Source organism: Diospyros lotus, chromosome 12 (genome assembly GCF_014633365.1).
Source record: "Diospyros lotus cultivar Yz01 chromosome 12, ASM1463336v1, whole genome shotgun sequence".
Classification (NCBI taxonomy): Eukaryota; Viridiplantae; Streptophyta; class Magnoliopsida; order Ericales; family Ebenaceae; genus Diospyros; species Diospyros lotus.
The window spans coordinates 5,995,383-6,015,629 of record NC_068349.1 but is presented as its reverse complement, the minus strand read 5'-3'; the positions used below and the strand labels follow the sequence as shown (position 1 = coordinate 6,015,629).

Genomic DNA, 20,247 nt, shown 5'->3' with positions numbered 1-20,247 from the left:
CAGGACCTCCAAGGCCTCGCGCCGCTCCACTGCGCCGCCTCCAAGGGCCGAGTCAGCGTCATCCACGAGATCCTTTCCACCAGCCTCGAATCCGCCGAGATCAGGACTCGCAACGGCGAGACCGTTCTCCACCTCGCCGTCAAGAACAACCAGTTCGAAGCCCTCAGGTATTTGGTGGAAATCCTTAATGTCTCCACACTCATCAACTTGCCGGACAACGATGGCAACACCATCCTCCACCTCGCCATCGCCGGGAACCTCAGCGCTGTAAGTTTCTTTCTATCCGACTTCTTAATTAGTAAATTTTGATTTCTGATATTAGAATGAAATGTTTTGTTTAAATTTTATAGCTTTTGTGATAGGTATTATTGATTTAAACAGTTGATATGCCTGATTTTGAATAAAAAATGGATTGCTTTTTTCTGTTAGAATTTGTCTCTCTCCGGTCTCCCTCTTCTTCTTCTTCTCCCTGCCCTCGACTTCTTTCCTCTTCTCTCCCTGGTTTTCCCTCTCTCTTCCTCTACTTGCTGCTACTTCTTTATGTTCTGCTCCATCAAGATCCTGCAACTTTTTTTCCCAAGGAACCAGGCAGGCTTGTCATAATTATGGCACTTTATTTTATTTCCGGACTTGGGTATATCTCCATATTTGCTATATCTATTGGACCCTTTAAGTATCCTCCTATCTTTGTTCTTCATGACAAGAGTTTTACTGTTAGAACTAGAGATGCCTTGTTCATTTTGTTCTTCCTCTTACTATTACAAGTCTCATCATTGCATATGCCGTCCTTGAGGGGTCTCGGGTTATATCCTGAGCTGATCTCATTTTCATGTTTGAGTCCAAAACTGGCCTACTTACACACAATTTTGGTGGTTGAGGGGTGGTTCCCATTGTCCTGGATTCATTAAAGGTTCTATGCTATATAATTTATCAGACCATATTCTTGATCTTGTAGCAATGCTCCACTTGCATCTAACTCATTTTGCACATGTTTCTCCTCGAGGATAGATGGTCATCTACCTACTCAACCTTCGCATAGATGTAAATGCTGTAAACCTGAAAGGGCACACAGCACTAGATGTAGTTGAATCTGATGCCAGTAACTCAGGTGCTCTTGCTATTGTACAAGCGCTGCAAAAAGCAGGAGCTAAGAGAGGTGTTGAGCTGCCTCCTATTTCCCCAGAAATCCAACCTATTGCTGAGCCCTTTGCACCAGGAAGGCTTCAGGAAAACATCCAGAATTTGCCTTCAAAGAAGGCCTCAGGATCTCAGGGCCAGCAATATTGCAGCCCACATCGCAGAGCAACACTGCATGAACATCAGATGGAGGGGATCAGAAATGCCTGAAATACGATAATTGTTGTGGCTGTTTTAATAGCAACTGTTACATTTGCTGCCGGCATAAACCCCCCTGGCGGCTTTGACCAAGATACTGGAAAGGCTATAATGGGTAGGCAAACTTCTTTCAATGTGTTCATGACATTCAACATTAGTGCATTGTTCACGTCACTAGGTATTGTCAATATTCTCGTGAGAGCGTTATTCCTTTCAGGCGAAAAGCCATGATGAAACTGTTAACACTGACACATAAGATCATGTGGCTATCTACCCTGTTCTTGTCGTCGGCTTATATTACTGCCATATGGACAATTATGCCACATGATGAGGAGATGGGATGGGTGTCCATTGAGCTGATTTGCCTTGGTGGAGGCTGCACATTAACTGTGTTTTTAGTTCTAGGAGTAATGCTTGCAAAGCATTGGCATAGAAAATGGGGATGGAGGGAAAGCAGAGACAACAGTATCATCAGTCGTGTTGGAGAATCCCCATATAACTCGGACATTGATAGCTCAAATCAAGAAGGTTACCACTTGTATTAGATATTGCTGATCATATATGCGTCCTTGTGGGCATTTATATAGGACGATGCATATTACTAATATCACTTGCATTTTGATGCAGAGCAGATTGAAGACTTCGTTTAAGGGTTCCGTTTTAATATTTATATTCTGTTTATTTATTTTAATATTTTTATTATGTTTATTTGTTTTAATATTTTCTTGTTTTAGGTTGATTAAGATTTTATTTCTGTTAGAATTTTAGTTGGATTTTATTTATAAGTATTAATTAGATTTGGATTAGATAGACATTATAAATATACATAGAAGCAAGTGTTTGTAATCAACTTTTCCATTCAATAAAATTCCAGATTTCTTTTTTTGGTGGATTCCAAGCGAATTTCTTTTTCCTTGGTGGATTCCAAATGGTTTTCTTGTTTGTTCGAACAATAATCAAGCAACACTCGTTCTTGCGTTACGAACAAGACTTTTCTTTTCCTTGTTTTCACTTCCATCTTGCGCCTCATTTTCTCTTTTCCAATATATCATTGTTCTATATCACATATTTCTAGCTGATTTTTTTTGTTGACAGAATCTGTAATGTTTAAAGAGTGTCTTAGCATTTCATTTGCACTTCCAAGATACAGTTCCTGAATATTTGGTGTAAGATACTACGATGCTTAAATGTCCAGGTACCTAATCTCTTAAATTAAATTAAGTATATTATTGCAAGGGATAGAAAGTCTGGCAGTCTTCTGAACATACATTTGGAAGCCTTTGAATCTTGCGATGAAGTTGAGAGTCCTAAATCCTAGCAATCAGGTCTGCATGTAAGATGGCATTGAGGAATATTTGAAGAGTTATACAAAATGCTTCTGATTAGAACTACTAATTTATTTTGCAAATTGATGAAGTGATAAGATACGTTATTGTAGATAAATTAGGGGAAAAGAGTGATCAGCTGTTCTGTTAAATAAAAGCTACGTAAATAAAAGCAACTTTTTTTTTTTTTTTTTCTGGCTGGAGTTGGGGGGTGGGGGTTGGAGTTAAGAGTACAAATAAAACAACTTCTGTATTTTGTAATTCTCAACAAGGTTTGGAATTGGCATTTTGTAATAAACTTGCATTAAAAAGAACACATTGAATATGTAATATTGTCTGCAAAAAATTTGCTTTGTACATATGAAAATTTTGATGATGTCATTCAGTTATTATCGTTTTTTTATTGTTTACACTTATTTTTCATTTTGATTATGGACTATTTGTGTCATTATTATTCTCAACAGAGTATGAATTCTGGTTGCATAAACTTAGTGGTTTTGAATAAAAAACGGCAATAAACTACAAGTACATAGTATAGTTTAGTTTCTTTGAGGTTATTTTTTTAATTTTATTTATTTGTTTATTTGGTTTCTTTGCTTTTATTTCTTATTAATATTTTTTATTTATTTTTCGTGTACCAGTATAAATAGTATATATTTATAGGATAAGATTTTTGGAACTAGTTTATTTAGACATCACTTGGACAATTCTAGAGAGGACTCCCATAACCAACAAAGCGTGGAGTTTCTTTGGTGCATATATGCTTGGATTTATTGTTATTTGAACATACAAAACTGGTAAGAGCAAGAACAACAATATATCAAGTCTTTATTCATCTATGTGGAGTTGGTAAACTAGACACTTGAATTCAAAGGAGAGAGTCTCTTGCTTAATATGATATTAAGCATCTCAGACTTCAACAACAAAAGTCTGAATGGTTAACATCACTCCATCTGCTTTTGTAAACAATATCAGAGATGAAGATCTTGTTATTGAACTTATGGAGGAGTTTTTGCATGTCACCTTCTTGAACTACAAGATCTTCTTTCTTAGGTTTGTGAAAACTTTGGAAACTGTTCCCCATCTTGACTCTTGATGAACTTTGTTGGTCCTCTTCCCTTTGAACAAAGAGCTCAAGATTTGGATCCTCTGGTAGATTAGAAGGGTTCCTAGAGTATCTTAGACTGTTTGTATAATTGAAACTTCTTTGCTCCCACACTTCAAATTTATACCTGCAAAAGGGGACAGCTGCAATGGCTTTCTAGCCATTTATCGATGCCTAGTGCCGCCTTACCTCTACTTTGATGAATTAGTTAACACACACACAATAACTTATATACACACAGCAACATATACACACACACAACAATATATACACACAGCCAATGCCGACCCATGGGAGTTGGGGCCCTAGGCCATTTAAAATTTGGAATCTTTTTAAAAAATAATAAAAAAATATTAAAATTTTATTGGGCCCTTTTTGGGTAAAAAATATTTTTTATTGTTGGCAAAAAAAAATTATTGAGGCCCCCCTTTTAGGGGGTCTTAGGCATAGGCCTCACTAGCTTATGTCTTAAGCCAGCTTTGCACACAACAATATATATATACACACAAAGCAAAATATATAGTGGCTGGCAACAGAGGGGGGTGACGAACAAATCAAGCAGCAATAGGGGGCGATGACGGGAGGGAGTAAGAGGGTGAAAAGATGATGAAGTCTAATTTGAAGTCCGATTGGACTTCATCGAAGATCAAACTTCTCCGATGAAGGCTCGAAAAGTCTAATCTTGTAATTCAAGAAGGAGACATGCAAAAACTCATCCATAAGTTCAATCACAAGATCTTCATCTCTGATATTGTTTACAAGAGCAGATGGAGTGATGTTAACTCCTCAGACTTGATGTTGTTGATGTCTAAGATGCTTAATATCATATTAAGCAAGAGACTCTCTCCTTTGAATTCAAGTGTCGAGTTCCACCATGGCTTTTCCATGAACGGACAAATTGTGAAGATTAAGGAGGACTTGGATAGGAAGAGACTGTATGAGTTTAAAGTTGGTAAAATAAATAGGAGTCATTCAATTTCAATTTCAAGCTTTCCTTATGCTTCTAAAAATGAAGGAAACCAAACTGCAAGCTCAAGACTATTGATTCCAGCAGAGAACAGATCGTTGTCAGAGATCACCAACATTTTGAGGTTCACGGAGTGCAGCATAAGAAACAGGATCAAAGAAGGAAATAATGGAAGAGATGAAAAGATGAGGCGGCTTTGGTTGAATATAGTAAGGCACACAGTTGAATGGTTTGCAGGCCGAGAAAGAAATTCAGAGGATTCAGAGAGCAAGAGAACACCATCAAACGTGTGAATTTGTGTCTTCAGAATAAATGCATTGTTGTTGATACTGAGATTGCAAGCTAGTTGACTTTGGCTGGGGATTCCTCAGTCAAATATGTTAGTAGATCATAGTGCTTTCTACAAATTCCCGATGCAAGACATGTTTTTGAGTTCTCATGGGTTGTAGATTGTGGTCATGCCATGCTAACAATTTACTTTTTTTTGTTGATAAGTAACAATTTCCCATAATATTATCAAATGCAAAAGACCAACTAGCTTATTGTTCATGCTAATAAATGTTGGCCCTTTTTTTTTCCCATGCTCTTACTAGTTTAGCCAACACCACATATTTGAATAAAAGTTTGATATATTGTTTGTTGGTTTTGTGTTTTTTAATGAGGCCCAAGGTTGTGACAATTTTTTCGGGTGGGTTTTATCTTCATAGGCCTCGACCCGAGATTGAAGAACCCAAATTCATCACCACTTTTAGGCAGCCTATTTTAGAAGTCGGGCCACAAGCCCTATTCCCACTTTAGAGGAGAAATGGGTCTCGACTCATTTGCTCAAGTGGGAGAAGCCCACTGTTTTGAGCCCAAAAGTCCTCTTGTGCCTAAGCCCTAAGCCCACATATAAAAGGCCCTTGTGTGGCCCATTCTCTTGGTGTTTCCTTCGTCGGCCAAACCCTAGCCCTTCTCTCTCTCGTTTCCTTGCTTGGCCGGTTGCTTCCTTCGTGGTTTCCTTTGTGGCTGATCTTCCATGGCTTAGTTTCCATCTTTGTCCGATGCCTCTTTCCATGTTGAGAGGCCGCATTATTCCTTGTTGATCTTGGCCGATTTGTTGTCGAGGCACATGCCCTATTTAGGGGGTTTCAATCATCCATTCTTGGTAAGCTTTTCTCTTTTCTTTATGCTTTTTACCCTCTGTCTTTGTAATCGATCTACCTTCTGTGGTAACCTACCTTGTGTGGCTTTAATCGATTGGGTGAAAGAGAGCTTCGTTTGTGTGCGGCCGAGAGGTGTTGGGGCTTTCTGGGCTTTCGATTTGAGGGCTTCGTTGTGGCTTGTGGTTCTTATTCGTTGGTGTTACCAAAGTGGTGAATGAACTCTTCAGATCTGAGCCTTGATCGTTATTTAAACATGGAGTTTTTTACTTTGTGTTCATCTTCTTGTTGCTGTTATCGGTACTTTGTGTATTGCCTTTATTTTCGATCTAAATCTGATTTAATTTACTACACTAACCCTTACTGTTTTGAAGAGATTTTTCGCAACAATTGATATCAAAGCCTTGTGTGGCTCCTGGGTAGTGCTTGTTCAAATCAGATCTGAAAACCCCCATCGTTTTCAGATCCGATTTCACGGTGAGTTCGTTCCATATCAGATCTGATCTTGGTTCGATTACTTTTTGCAGGTTGTGAGTTGGGTCGAAAGAACCCTAGATCTGGATCCAGCAAGTCGCGGGTCATCTCCTCGAGCAGCATGTGGTTACTCACTCGCCTGCCGGCCAGCGGCGTGTGACCTTGTAAGCGGCGGTGCGTGAGGTAGCGTGTGGAGGCCGGGGTGCACTTCCTCTGTTCTAGATCTAATCCTGCATCACTCACATATCTTATCCCTGAGATCTGAACTGGTAACCTCTGTGGTTTTAAATTCTGTAATTTTCATTTTCAGCATCTAATAGGTCATCGTGTGGGGGTGGCCATTAGGTTTTGGGGGTTATCTTGCGGTGATAACCATTGCTTGTTGCTAGAATTGTGATTACTTGTGTTAATCTGTGTGATTACTGAAATTGCTATGTGCTTGAAAAATCTATTTCTAATTAGTCTTTAATTCTTTGTGAATTTGCTGCCTAAGTTTTTTTAAAAAATTAAAACTTTATGTCTCCTTAGGTGCATATCTAATTTCTTACTCTTGAGGTTGTTTTTTAACTGCTTAGTGTTTTAAAAATTGTGCCTAGTATATCAGTATTATTCCTGTTTAAAATCTGCCATTGATTGAATCTGTTTTGTGCATACACATTGTTTAAGATATAGTGTGAAAAACTTAGTGTTTTTGTACGTTGTACTACTTATTTGTGTCAAGCATATACTTAGTGAATATGTCCACACACTTTGAATTGGAGGTTTTCAATGGAAAGGGAGATTTTTCTATATGGCAACAAAAAATGAAGGGAATTTTAATTCAACAAAGAGTCTCTAAGGCTATAGATGAAAAATATCTTGAGGGTACTAAAGAGGAATTAAAACTTGAAACTTATGAACTTGCCTATACTTCTATAATCTTGTATCTCTTTGATTTAGTGTTAAGAAAAGTAGAAAAACTTAACACAACTAAAGAACTTTGGAAGAAATTGGAGAAATTATATGTTAAGAAATCCACCTTTAATAAGCTTTATTTGCTTAAGAATTTCTTTAGTTTTAAGATTGACCTCTTTAGATACCTAGATGACAACTTAGATGTCTTTAATAAGTTGGTTCAAGATATCATAAATTGTGGTGAAACAGTGTCGGAGGAATACAAGGCAATTATTTTGTTAAATGCCATTCCTGATACTTATAAAGAAGTTAAAAATGCCATTAAATATGGTAGGGACACGTTAACACCTGAAATTGTCATAGATTCTCTTAGGAGTAAGGAATTGGAATTAAGGAGTGAGAGAAAATATGGTGAGATCCACATGATGAGGGGTAGAACTAAGAATCAAGAGAAAGGTTGCAAGAAAGGGAAGAGTAGGTCAAAATCCAAAAAATCAAAGAAAGGGTAAGAAGTGTTATGGTTGTGGGAAAATTGGACATTTCATTAAGGATTGTTATGCTAAGAAAGACAAACAAAAGGAAGAAGCCAACGTAGTAACCCCCTATGACCCTAGTGAAGTTAGTGAGGTATACATGCTTTTAGATTCTAATGCAAAATTAATGGGCAAGGACTATGTGTCTATCGTTTCATTTTAGGGAAGGGATGAGTATCCTTATTCCCACCACCTTGAGCAAAGAGAGTCATATCCTAGCCTAAGTGGGAGGATTAGAAAGATCCTTAGTCTAAGCGGGAGGTTGAGGTAGATCTTAACCTTGGTGGAGGATGAATCCTAGCCTAAGTGGGAGGATGAGAGAAATCTTACCCTAAGTGGAAGGATTAGTGATATCCAAATCTATGTGAGATGGAGAGCTTGCTCATATTTATGCATTTGTTGCATTTCCTATGTGGATGATATGCATTCCCTATGTGGATAATATGCAAGTTCATGCATTTGTTGCATGTTTTAAGCATTTGTTGCTTGTCTAAGCATTTGTTGTCTATCTTATGTATTTGTTGCATGTTTATTTCCTGTGTGGATGATTAGGCATTTATTGCATGATTAGGTATTTGTTGCTAATACATGCATTTGTTGCTTGTTGCCTGTGTGGGCTGGCCTCATTAGGAATCAAGGTGGAGATTGTTGGTTTTGTGTTTCTTAATGATGCCCAAGGCTATGACGATTTTTTCGGGTGGGTTTTATCTTCATAGTTCTCGGTCCGAGATTGAAGAATCCAAGTTTGTCACTACTTTTAGGTAGCCCATTTTAGAAGCTGGGCCATAAGCCCTATTCCCACTTTAGAGGAGAAATAGGCCTCGACCCATTTGCTCAAGTGGGAGAAGCTCACGGTTTTGAGCCCAAAAGTCTCTTGTGCCTAAGCCCTAAGCCCACATATAAAAAACCCATGTGCGGCCCATTCTCTTGGTGTTTCCTTCATTGACCGAACCCTAGCATTTCTCTCTCTCGTTTCCTTGCTTGGCCAGTTGCTTCCTTCGTGGTTTCCTTTGTGGCTGATCTTCCATGGCTTCATTTCCATCTTGGTCCGATGTCTCTTTCCATGTTGAAAGGCCGCATCATTCCTTGTTGATCTTGGCCGATTTGTTGTCGATGCGCATGCCCTATTTAAGGGGTTTCGATCATCCATTCTCGGTAAACTTTTCTCATTGCTTTGTGCTTTTTACCCTCTGTCTTTGTAACCGATCTACCTTATGTGATAACCTACCTTGTGTGGCTTTGATCAATTGGGTGAGAGAGAGTTTCGTTTGTATTCGACCGAGAGGTGTTGGGATTTTCTGGGCTTTCGGTTTGAGGGTTTCGTTGTGGCTTGTGGTTCCTATTCGTTGGTGTTACCAAAGTGGTGAACGTACTCTTCAGATTTGAGCCTTGATCATTATTTAAACAGGGAGTTTTTTACTTTGTGTTCATCTTTTTATTGCTATTATCGATACTTTGTGTATTGTCTTTATTTTCGATCTAAATCTGATTCGATTTGCTGTACTAACCCTTATTGTTTTGAAGAGATTTTCAGCAACATTGTTGTTATTGCTTTTCAAGTTTTGGATATTCAAATAACAATAAATTCAAGCATATATGCACCAGAGAAACTCCACGCTTTGTTGGTTGTGGGAGTTCTCTCTAGAATTGTCCAAATGACTCCCAAAAAAAACTAGTTCCAAAAATCTTATGCTAGAAGTATATACTGTTTATATTGATACATAAAAAATAAACAAAAAATATTAATAAGAAATAAAAGCAAAGAAACCAAATAAACAAATAAATAAAATTAAAAAAACAACACCAACATCAAAGCAACAAAACTATTCCAGGTACTTGTAGCTTATTGCCATCTTTTTTTTATTCAAAACTCCCCTGTTTTTGCAACCAGAATTCAGATTCTGTTGAGAATAATAATGACACCGATAATCTATAATCAAAATGAAAAATAAGTGCAAAGAATAGAAGAACAGTGACAACTGAATCACATCATCAAATTTTTCACATGTACATAACAAATGTTTTTGCGGACAATATTAAATACTCAATTTGTTCTGTTTAATGTAAGTTCATTTCCAAATGCCAGTTCCAAACCTTGTCGAGAATCACAAAATACTCAAAGTTGTTTTAGTTGTAGTTTTTTATTTAACAGAGCAGTTGATCACTCATTTCCCCTAATTAATCTACAAAAATGTATCTTGGGTTATCGGTTCATCAATTTGCAAAATAAATTAGTAGTTCTAATAAGAAGCATTTGTATAACTCTAATATTCTTCAATGCCATCTTACATACAGACCTGACTGCTAGGAATTAGGACTCTTAGCTTCATCGCAAGATTCAAAGACTTCCAAATGTATGTTCAGAAGACTGCAAGACTTTCTATCCCCTGCAATAATATACTTAATTTAATTTGAGAGATTAGGTACCTGGACATTTAAGCATCGTAGTATCTTACACCAAATATTCAAGAACTGTATCTTGGAAGTGCAAATGAAATGCTAAGACACTCTTTAAACATTACAGATTCTGTCAACAAAGAAAATCAGCTAGAAATACGTGATATAGAACAATGATATATTGGAAAAGAGAAAATGCAAGTAATATTAGTAATATGCATCGCCCTATCTAAATGCTAAGGAGGGCGCATATATGATCAGCAATATCTAATACAAGTGGTAACCTCCTTGATCTGAGCTATCAATGTCCGAGTTACTTGTGGATTCTCGACTACCCCTCCTCTTAGTCATACCTAACTCTCCAACACGACTGTTGGTACTTTTGGGGGTTCCATCCTTGTTTTTCTTCTCGTTGCTTTTCCTCCATTCCCATTTTCGATGCCAATGCTTTGTAAGCATTACTCCTAGAAGTAAAAACACAGTTAATGTGCAGCCTCCACCAAGGCAAACCAGCTCAATGGACACCCATCCCATCCCCTCACCATGTGGCATAATTGCCCATACGGCAGCAACATAAGCCAACGACATGAACAGGGTAGATAGCCACATGATCTTATGTGTCAGTGTTAACAGTTTCATCATGGCTTTTCGCCTGAAAGGAATAACGCTCACGAGAATGTTGACAATACCAAGTGACAAGAACAATGCACCAATGTTGAACATCATGAATATTTTGAAAGGAGTTTGCCTACCCATTGTAGCCTTTCCAGTCTCTTGGTTAAAGCCGCCAGGGGGGTTTATGCCGGCAGCAAATGTAACCGTTGCTATTAAAACGGTCACAACAATTATCGTTTTTCGGGCATTTTTGATCCCCTCCATCTGATGTTCAAGCTGTGTTGCTCTGCGATGTCGTGCCTATGGTGCTGGCGTTGATATCCTGAGGCCTTCTCTTTTGGCAAATTCTGGATGTTTTCATGAAACCTTCCCGGTGCAAATGGCTCAGCAATACGTTGAATTTCTGGAGAAAAAGGAGGCAGCTCTTCACCTCTCTTAGCTCCTGCTTCTAGCAGCGCTGGTACAATAGCAAGAGCACCAGAGTTACTGGCATCAGATGCAACTACATCTAGTGCTGTGTGCCCCATCCGGTTTAGAGCATTTACATCTATGCCAAGCTTGAGCAGGTAGATGACCATCTATCCTCGAGGAGAAACATGTGCAAAATGAATTAGATGTAAGTGAAGCATTGCTACAAGATCAACAATATTGTCTGATAAATTACACCTTTAATTAATCCAGGACTGTTGTGTCATAAGCAAAGGCCCATTAAAAGTCCAAGAGTTCAAAATGATATTTTGGGCTAAAATGTACAAATTTCCCATATGCGGGGGGGTCCCACACAAATGCACAAACAAGATAATTTTGAAATTCGAAAATTTCTCTGGAAAAATAATCAATTATCTATAAAGAATTTTAATTCTAAAATGATTCTAAAAAAGGGATAAACATCATCCCTAAGAAATTTTATTCTTCAAAAAGGGTAAGATAAAATCATTTATAAAAGATAGATGTCATCTATAGTAATTCTAACTTCAGCCAGACTATGATTAATCAAGATAAACGTTATTTACAAGAATCTTAATTCTGTTAACACTTTAGATCACTCCATATTTCTCTATAAATAAACAGACACTCATTCCTAAAAGTGTACGACATCTCTAACACTGATTTCAATAAAGTTTCTTTCATCATACTTTATGTCTGACTTAAATATCGGAGTGATTGCACGAGGATTTCCCTGCACCCTTTGATTGTTTTCTTACTTTTGCAGATTCAAGCAGCTTGACGACAACGTTTTCAATCAAATAAATTCATTGTTGTATCCGGCAACAACAAGGACAATGGGAACCACCCCTCAACCACCAAAATGGTGTGTAAGTAGGCCAGTTTTGGACTCAAACATGAAAATGAGATCAGCTCAAGATATAACCTGAGACTGCTCAAGGACGGCATATGCAATGAACAAGGCGTCTCTAGTCTAGTTCTAACAGTAAAACACTTGTCATGAAGAACAAAGATAGGAGGATACTTAAAAGGCTCAAAAGATATAACAAATATGGAGATATACCCAAGTCCAGAAATAAAATAAAGCTCCGTAAGTGTGACAAGCCTGCCTGGTCCCTTGGGAAAAAAAGTTGCAGGATCTTGATGGTGCAGAACATAAAGAAGTGGCAGCAAGTAGAGGAAGAGGGAGGGAAAACCAGGGAGAGAGAAGAGGAAAGAAGTCGGGGGAAGGGAGAAGAAGAAGAGGGAGACCGGAGAGAGACAATTATAACAGAAAAAAGCAATCCATTTTTTATTCAAAATCAGGCATATCAATTGGTTAAATCAATAATACCTATCGCTAAAATCCTATCACAAAAGCTAATATCATAAATCAAAATTTACTAACTACTGGTCACTTGAAACAGGAACAAAAATGAGAAGAACCAGGAAAAGGTTAAAAATAAAAATACTGCACTTATTCTGACGTCAAATGTTGAGATGGTGATTTCAGTTTAATTGTGCCAAGGATAAAGTGCTTCCATATTGATGATCTAGATGCTGAGCGAGCTAATGATTCTGCAGTCTCATATCATTGTGATGCCAAAAGAGCTTTTCACTAGGTATAACAAGTGAGTATGGTAGTGTAAATACAGGAAACAACTGTGTTATAAAGATCAAATTTTCCGTTGCCATTTCTGTTCTTATTTAAATTTTCTAGAAATTAAATTTGCTTTTGACAGATTCAGCCAACACCAATAGACACAGGCAAGCGAGCCAAATCTCCGAATGCATCACAAACGAAACGAAATGAAGGAGCAGCTGATCTCTAATTAAGAAGTCGGATAGAAAGAAACTTACAGCGCTGAGCTTCCCGGCGATGGCGAGGTGGAGGACGGTGTTGCCATCGTTGTCCGGCAAGTTGATGAGTGTGGAGACATTGAGGATTTCCGTCAAATACCTGAGGGCTTCGAACTGGTTGTTCTTGACGGCGAGGTGGAGAACGGTCTCACCTTTGCGGGTCCTGATCTCGGCGGATTCGAGGCTGGTGGAAAGGATCTCGTCTATGACGTTGACTCGGCCCTTGGCGGCGGCGCAGTGGAGCGGCGTGAGGCCTTCGAGGTCCTGCAAAGAGGCGAGGTCTGAATCGAGCCTAAGCAGCTCCCTCGTGATCTCGAGGTGGCCTTTACTGCAGGCTAGGTGCAGCGGAGAACAGCCCTGGCAGTTAATCTTCCTTGCGAAGGCTGGCCGCGCTTTCAGTATTTCCTTCACCGTCTCTGCTCCACAAAGAGCGCCAGCTTTCTTACTAGTTTGCTCAAATGAATTATAATAATAAGAAAAAATTATTACTCGAGAATATTATGTCAGCAACATAACGTTTATCTCGTGTGCGAAAGGTGAAATCCCTCGTTTAACATTTATCTAAGTGGACAAAATGAGAGGGAAGCATGTCCTCTAACCTCCTCTCCCAACACCCCCTTGTATGTCGGTATGAGTTATCCGACACGAACAACAAAATAAATCTGTATTATAATTTTTTATATATTAATATTTTTTATAATAAAAATAATAAACATATTTTTAAATATTATTCTCCTTTCTTATGTGTCTCAAATCAAATCAAGATGTAAGCAAAATAAGGGAACGATAAAATATCATATACCCTCATATTTTTTCCTCTTTTGTTATGAAATTTTCGTCTTCTTTTCAAATTATGGTGTTAAAATTTTTAAACCTCTTCATATATAATAGTCAGAGAGAGATGGCGACAGCGGAACTTAACAATAGTTAGTTGGGACTTATGAAGAGATGAGAGAGATGCAATTAGAGGGAGATTGAAATAGAAGGGCAGTATTGATATCTTATATTCATAATAATATTATTTAACGATAATAATACAAATTAATATAAATTTTAAATTTTATAAAAAAAATAAAAATGTAGCCTCTGCATACTGCCAAATAATTAGTTGATTTTCTTGTCGGTAGTCGTTATGGGGAGTGCAATTTTGTTCACTCCTTTTAATAGGGTGAACATAACCTCTAGTACTTTAAGAGTTAAAATTAATAAAGAAGAAGACAGTCAAATTATAAATCATTGTCTTCCTCTATTAATTTTATCCCATAGAATACTGTGGGTTATGTTCACTTTTAACGGGGTGAACAAAATTGCACTCCATTATGGGTGCTCTTTGTCGAGTGCGATTTTGTTCACTCCCTTTAACGGGGGTGAACGTAACCCTGTCAGTGGGGGTTAAAAAAATAACTCTTTAACTGAAAAAAATTATAAAATTGTTTAAAAAAATTTAATTATGTTTAAAAAAAATTTATTTTTAAAATTTAACTGAAAATGTCACAGAATTAAAATTGGATGGATTAGAACTTACAAAAAAAAATGATAAATTTACAAAAATAATTGACAGAGTTAAAACTGGAAAGTGACTGTTTTCAGTAATTAATTTATTTGAGTGGTTTAAAATAATTTTTTTCAAAAATATAACTAAAAATAAACTTTTTTTTTGAAACATTATTATTTTTTTAACCCCACTGACCGGGGGGGTTACGTTCACCCCCGTCAAAGGGGGTGAACAAAATCGCACTCCCCTTTGCCTAGCTGTCGGCCAGCAACTTGGAAAGTACATTGAAAGTCTTTTTTTTTTTTTTTTTCCTAACAAAAGTATACTAACATTTGCTAAAAAATTTAGTCTTCTTAATTTACAAGTACCCAAAAAGGATTAATGATACTTAATGGTAGTAAAATTACCGGTGTGACCCGCAGACGCAGCAACGTGGAGAGAGGTAGTCCACGAGTCGAGCTCCAGCGTGAGCAGCAATGGATTGCGTAGCAAGTGCTTCACCACTTCAACTCTCCCTCTCTCGCATGCGACGAACAGCGCACTCTCCTCTCTTCCATTCACCTTGTAAACCTCCCATGGATCCATCTGCAGCACCAAGCTTACGATCTCCATCCGCCCCTCCCTGCACGCTTCATGCAGCGGCGTCTCCATCTCCGCGTTCTCTGCCCCCACCATCTCCGGCCGCAGCTCCAAGATCGCTGCTGCCAGCTCAGCATGCCCGAACCGCGCCGCCAGGTGGAGCGAGGTGTTTGATGATCTGCTGGTGGTTTGTTTGAGGAGATCCTCGTCTTGTTCCACGAGTCTGAGGAAGGCGGGGACGTCACCTTTCACGATGGCCTCGTAGAGCCAGCGGTCCATGGCTGGAGCTGCCGGAGAAGAAGGGCCGATGGCTGTGCACGGCGGTGGTGCAGGGATGGTGTGGTGGTGGTGGAGAAGTTATAGAGAGAGAGCTGTGGCCGTTTTTCCACAACTGCAGCAACTTGGAAAGTTCCGTGCACTGAAGCGGGACGGTAGACGCTGTGAAGGGCCTCTTGTGTTATTTATTTAAAAATTAAAAACTATGTAATAATAATCATTTTAATAGTATTGATAAATAAAATAGTGATACACTATTTTATCTTGACTTTGTTTAAAATATTTATGTAGAATTTGTATTTATTAAAATATTTATATAAATTTTTATCGTGTAAATAAAATTATTATTTACTTCATATAAAATATCACGTCACATAAAAAAAATTAAATCAATTAAATATATCGTATTAAACTTAATATATATATATAATATTTGATTTCTTAATAATTAAAAATTTTGATCTTTGATTAAAAAATTCAATTTAATAAAAAAATCTAAATTTCATAAAAAAATACCTAAAAAAATATTCAAAAAATGCCTAAATTTTGAAAAAAAAAAACCCTAAAAAAGCAAATTTAGGTCTTTTTTATTATTTTTATGTCTTTTTTAATATATTTAAGTCCTTTTATTATTTTCAGGTCTTTTTTATGAAATTTAGGTATTTTTTAAATATTTTGATGTCTTTTTCATAAAATTTTTAGGTCTTTTATGAAATTTAGGTATTTTTTGAATATTTTTAGGTCATTTTAATGAAATTTTTAAATTTTTTTTTTACAAAATTTAGGTTCTTTTTTAATCAAATTTAGTCTTTTTTTCTTGTATAATTTTTTTTATTATTATTGAAGGACCAAATGTCATATTTATGTATTAAATCTAATTTGATGTGTTTTGTTAATATAATTTTTTTTTATGTAACGTCGTATCTTACGTACTATATATAACGAATCTATGTACTTTCAATCACGACAAGAGATTAAAATAAAAAAATTTAATAGTTGAGCAATTGAGTCTTAACGTTTTGTATTTTAAATATCAAACCTCACATTTTTAATTATCGAGAACTACAATATGTATTAAACTATTTTTTAATACATCATAAACATTAAAAATGTTTACATAAAATATTTAGTTTGAACTAAAGCTACTATTAAACCCAACACCAACCACTCATTATCCTAAACCACCTTATTATAGTATACAGAGTAAGACTTTATATCCACCATTAATATTAATATAAAGATCAATTTAAGGGTTGGTGGGGGTAAGATTTTGTATCCACCATTAATATTAACATAAAGATCAACTTAAGGGTTGGTGAGACTCTACACGGTCGACAATAAGTGGTAGTGGCAAAGTCGAATGTAGCTCTCTCTCTTTATCTCTCTATCATTGCCGTGCGTAAGCACTGAAAAATGTCATCGCCACCTGACCGGGAACGCACATTTGCCATTTATTGTTCTTGGTCTCCTTTCTCTTGTTGGATTACTGGCGACCATGTCTCCTTGTCCCTCAACTTTATCAGTGTTCATTGTTTCTTTTCGTTACATCTCTTTTTATCAACGTTCATGGTCTCTTTCCTATGACATCTATTTCACTCCCTGGTATCTCCTTCTTCCGACATCTTCACTAGCGTCTATCATTCTTATCTTGGTGTGCCATTTTTTATGCTCTTTTTTGAAACCTCAGGCATAGTGACCTATGCCTTATGTGAACTCTAATTAATATTATGAATCTAAATCTTCTCACAAATTAATTTAGTCTAAAGTTTGAATCTTGAACCCAAAAAAATATAAAAAAAAAAACTCCAAAACCGTCAGAATTTTCGGCGACAGCAATGAAAGAAATAGAAGTTTCCAATGAAAATGCAAAGGAATGCAAAGGAAATGACACAGCTTGTTGTCTTTTAGCTGGTGGGCCTTCATGCAATGATGATGTCTACTTGGAAGAACTAGAGCAAGAAAATGATAGGAAGCAGTGAAAGACAAAAAGGCCCCTCCCCAGCTTTTAATTATTTATTAAAATAAATAAAAAGAGGTTATATTAAGATAAAATTAAAATATTTTTTATATTAAAATATTAAATAATTAAAATAAGTCTGTCAAATAATTTAATATTTTTATCAAATTATTTGTTAAATTTTTTAGAATGTATTTGAGGATATATAAGTAAGTTTTTTTATATATATAAACTCCAAAATAAATTTATTTATAGGAATAAATAAATTTATCTGAATAATTTAAGATAAAAAATTACGTGACTTTTTTTTTTAAGTATTATCAGATAAATTTAACAAATATAATAAAAAATATTTTTATTTAAAATAATTTTTATATACTTATTTTTTTCAACTCATATTTTAGTTGACAAATGCTACCTAAATGGTAATTCAATGGATTAAGCATATCAAGTTTATATTAATGATGTCTTCTACATCAAATTTGAAGGGTTATTTCTTATGTTTTGATGAGATTTAAATATAAAATAATTGATTAATGACATAATAAGAATTTATTTATAAAAACTTAATCAACTGTTCTCTATTTTAATTTTTAATTTTTAATTTTAAATTTATTTTTAGTTTTGTGTTTTAAGCGTTTATTTTAAGATTTTTTAAAACGTATTCTTTTTATCTATAGCGTTTTCTGTGTTTTAGAAATTTTGAGTATATTTGTAATAAAAATAATTAAAATATTTTTTTTGTTATTTTGAATATTTTATAAATATTTTTTTATTTTTAAAAATATAAAAATAAATACATTTTTATTATTTTAAAAAATTAAAAACTAAAAATGATATAAAAATAATAAAAAAAAAATAATCTAAACGATCCCTATATCTAATATTAAGATATCAAATTAACTCAATAACACCCAATCTTATAAAGAGAATGAGATTTAAAAAAAATATTTTGCACGTGACTTTTTAACACGTGTAACCCTTTGATAAGGTAGAAAATCAAAATTCTCATCATTTGAGTATGATATCATGCAATGACGAATGAGATTACGATCAGTGTGAACATTTCTAAAATTTCATAAGACTTTTGTGGCATAGCCGGAAATGTGAGCCCTCTTATTTAGAAATTTCATACCACTGGTCACTGCCTCTTACTAGAAATTTCATCAAACATGTGGTGGTAGGCGTATTTTTAAAACTTTTCTATCTAGCTGTCTCTCCGATTAAAATAAATGATACTATTAAATTAATATACATCATCGAATAATAATATATATTAATAATAACAAAAAAATATAATATTTTTTTAAATTTATTTTATAATTAATAAAAAAAATTAATATCTTCGAGATAAATAGATGATTTTTTTCCAAACAAAATAATATAATTTCATACAGAGATGAGAATATTCTATCTAAAAAAAATCGTCTCTTGAGATAGACTTTTTCTTATTGATTGTATAATAAATTTTTGAAAGATAAATGTTAAATTTTTATTATTATTAATACATATATATTATTATTTATTGACGTGATTTATTTTGATCGGAGAGATAGGAAAGGGGATAGTAAAATATATAAAAAAAAACTCAAAAATATATAAAAAAAAAAAACTCCAAAACCGTTGGAATTTTCTACGACAGCCATGAAAGAAATAGAAGTTTCCAATGAAAAATGTAAAGGAAATGACACGACTTCTTGTCGCTTAGTTGGGCCTGCATGCAATGATGTCTACTTGGAAGAACTAGAGCAAGAAAATGATAGGAAGCGGCGAAAGACAAAAGGGCCCCTCTCCAACTCTTAATTATTTATTAAAATAAATAAAATAATATTATATTAAAATAAAATTATAATACTTCCTCCACTAAAATATAGAATAGTTAAAATAAAATTTAAGATTTTTATTAAATTATTTGTTAAAATTTTTAAAATATATTTAAGGGTATATAAATTAATTTTTTTATTTGTAAAATTCAAAATTAATTTATTTATGAAAAGAAATAAATTTATTTAAATAATTTAAAATAAAAAGTCACATAACTTATTTTCTAAGTATTATCAGATAAGTTTAACAAATACAATTAAAAGTATTTTTATATAAAATAATTTGTATATCTCACTTTTTTTAACTGATATTTTAGTTAATAAATGCTATCTAAATGGTAATTCAATGGATTAAGCTTATCAAGTTTTATTAATGCTGTCTTGTACATCAAATTTGAATAATTCTTTCATATGTTTTGATGAGATTTAAGTGAAAAATAATTGATTGATGACATAATAAAAATTTATTTATAAAATTTCAAGGGATTATTTTATTCGTTTTGAATTTTGAATTTTAAATTTATTTTTAATTTTACATTTTGAGTGTTTATTTTGAAATTGTTGGAAACATATTCTTTTTGTTTATAGTATTTTTTACATTTTAGAAATTTTGAATATGTTTATGACAAAAATAATTAAAATAATTTTTTATTGTTTTGAGTTTTATTTTTAATAATTTTTTATTTTAAAAAATAAAAAAATATACACGTTTTTATTGTTTTAAAAAATTTAAAACTAAAAACAACCTAAAAATAATAAAGAAAACATAATCTAAATGATCCCTACATCTAATATTAAGATATTAAGTTACCTCGATAACACTCAATCTTATAAATAAAATGAGATTTAAAAAATTATTTTGCACGTAACCCTTTAACACACTGTAACCTTTTGATAAGGTAGAAAATAAAATTCCTAATTATTTGAGTATGATGTAATGCAATGAGTAATGAGATTAAGATCAGTGTGAATATTCCTAAAATTTCATAAGACTTTTGTGGCATAAGCGGAACTGTGAGCCTTCTTGTTTAGAAATTCCATACG

General features: G+C 34.6%; 2 protein-coding genes and 1 long non-coding RNA gene across 6 annotated transcripts in view; 2 read left to right on the top strand and 1 right to left on the bottom strand.

Moving 5' to 3' along the window:
- Positions 1-15,547, bottom strand: part of LOC127786607 (ankyrin repeat-containing protein At5g02620-like) — a 43,490-nt gene extending 27,943 nt beyond the window's left edge. Inside the window, exons 1-3 of one of the 3 annotated variants that reach the window (XM_052314107.1) lie at positions 14,976-15,547; positions 13,074-13,489; positions 11,218-11,365 (exon numbers count right to left, since the gene is read on the bottom strand). In XM_052314107.1, the coding sequence (XP_052170067.1) occupies positions 11,218-11,365; positions 13,074-13,489; positions 14,976-15,426 (1,015 nt within the window). In that variant the 5' untranslated portion in view covers positions 15,427-15,547. The remainder of the gene's footprint in view (positions 1-11,217; positions 11,366-13,073; positions 13,490-14,975) is intronic. The other 2 variants (XM_052314106.1, XM_052314105.1) reach the window with 2 other exon arrangements.
- LOC127786608 (probable lactoylglutathione lyase, chloroplastic) overlaps positions 1-20,247 on the top strand; it is a 41,560-nt gene that overhangs the window by 14,975 nt on the left and 6,338 nt on the right. The gene's annotated exons all lie outside the window — the stretch shown is intronic.
- On the top strand, positions 2-12,117 carry LOC127786611 (uncharacterized). 2 transcript variants are annotated; one of them, XR_008020010.1, is made up of 3 exons: positions 2-267; positions 6,402-6,617; positions 12,001-12,117. It is a non-coding gene; the product is annotated as an uncharacterized LOC127786611 (long non-coding RNA). The 2 variants fall into 2 exon arrangements; XR_008020009.1 differs by lacking the exon at positions 12,001-12,117 and adding an exon at positions 8,406-9,269.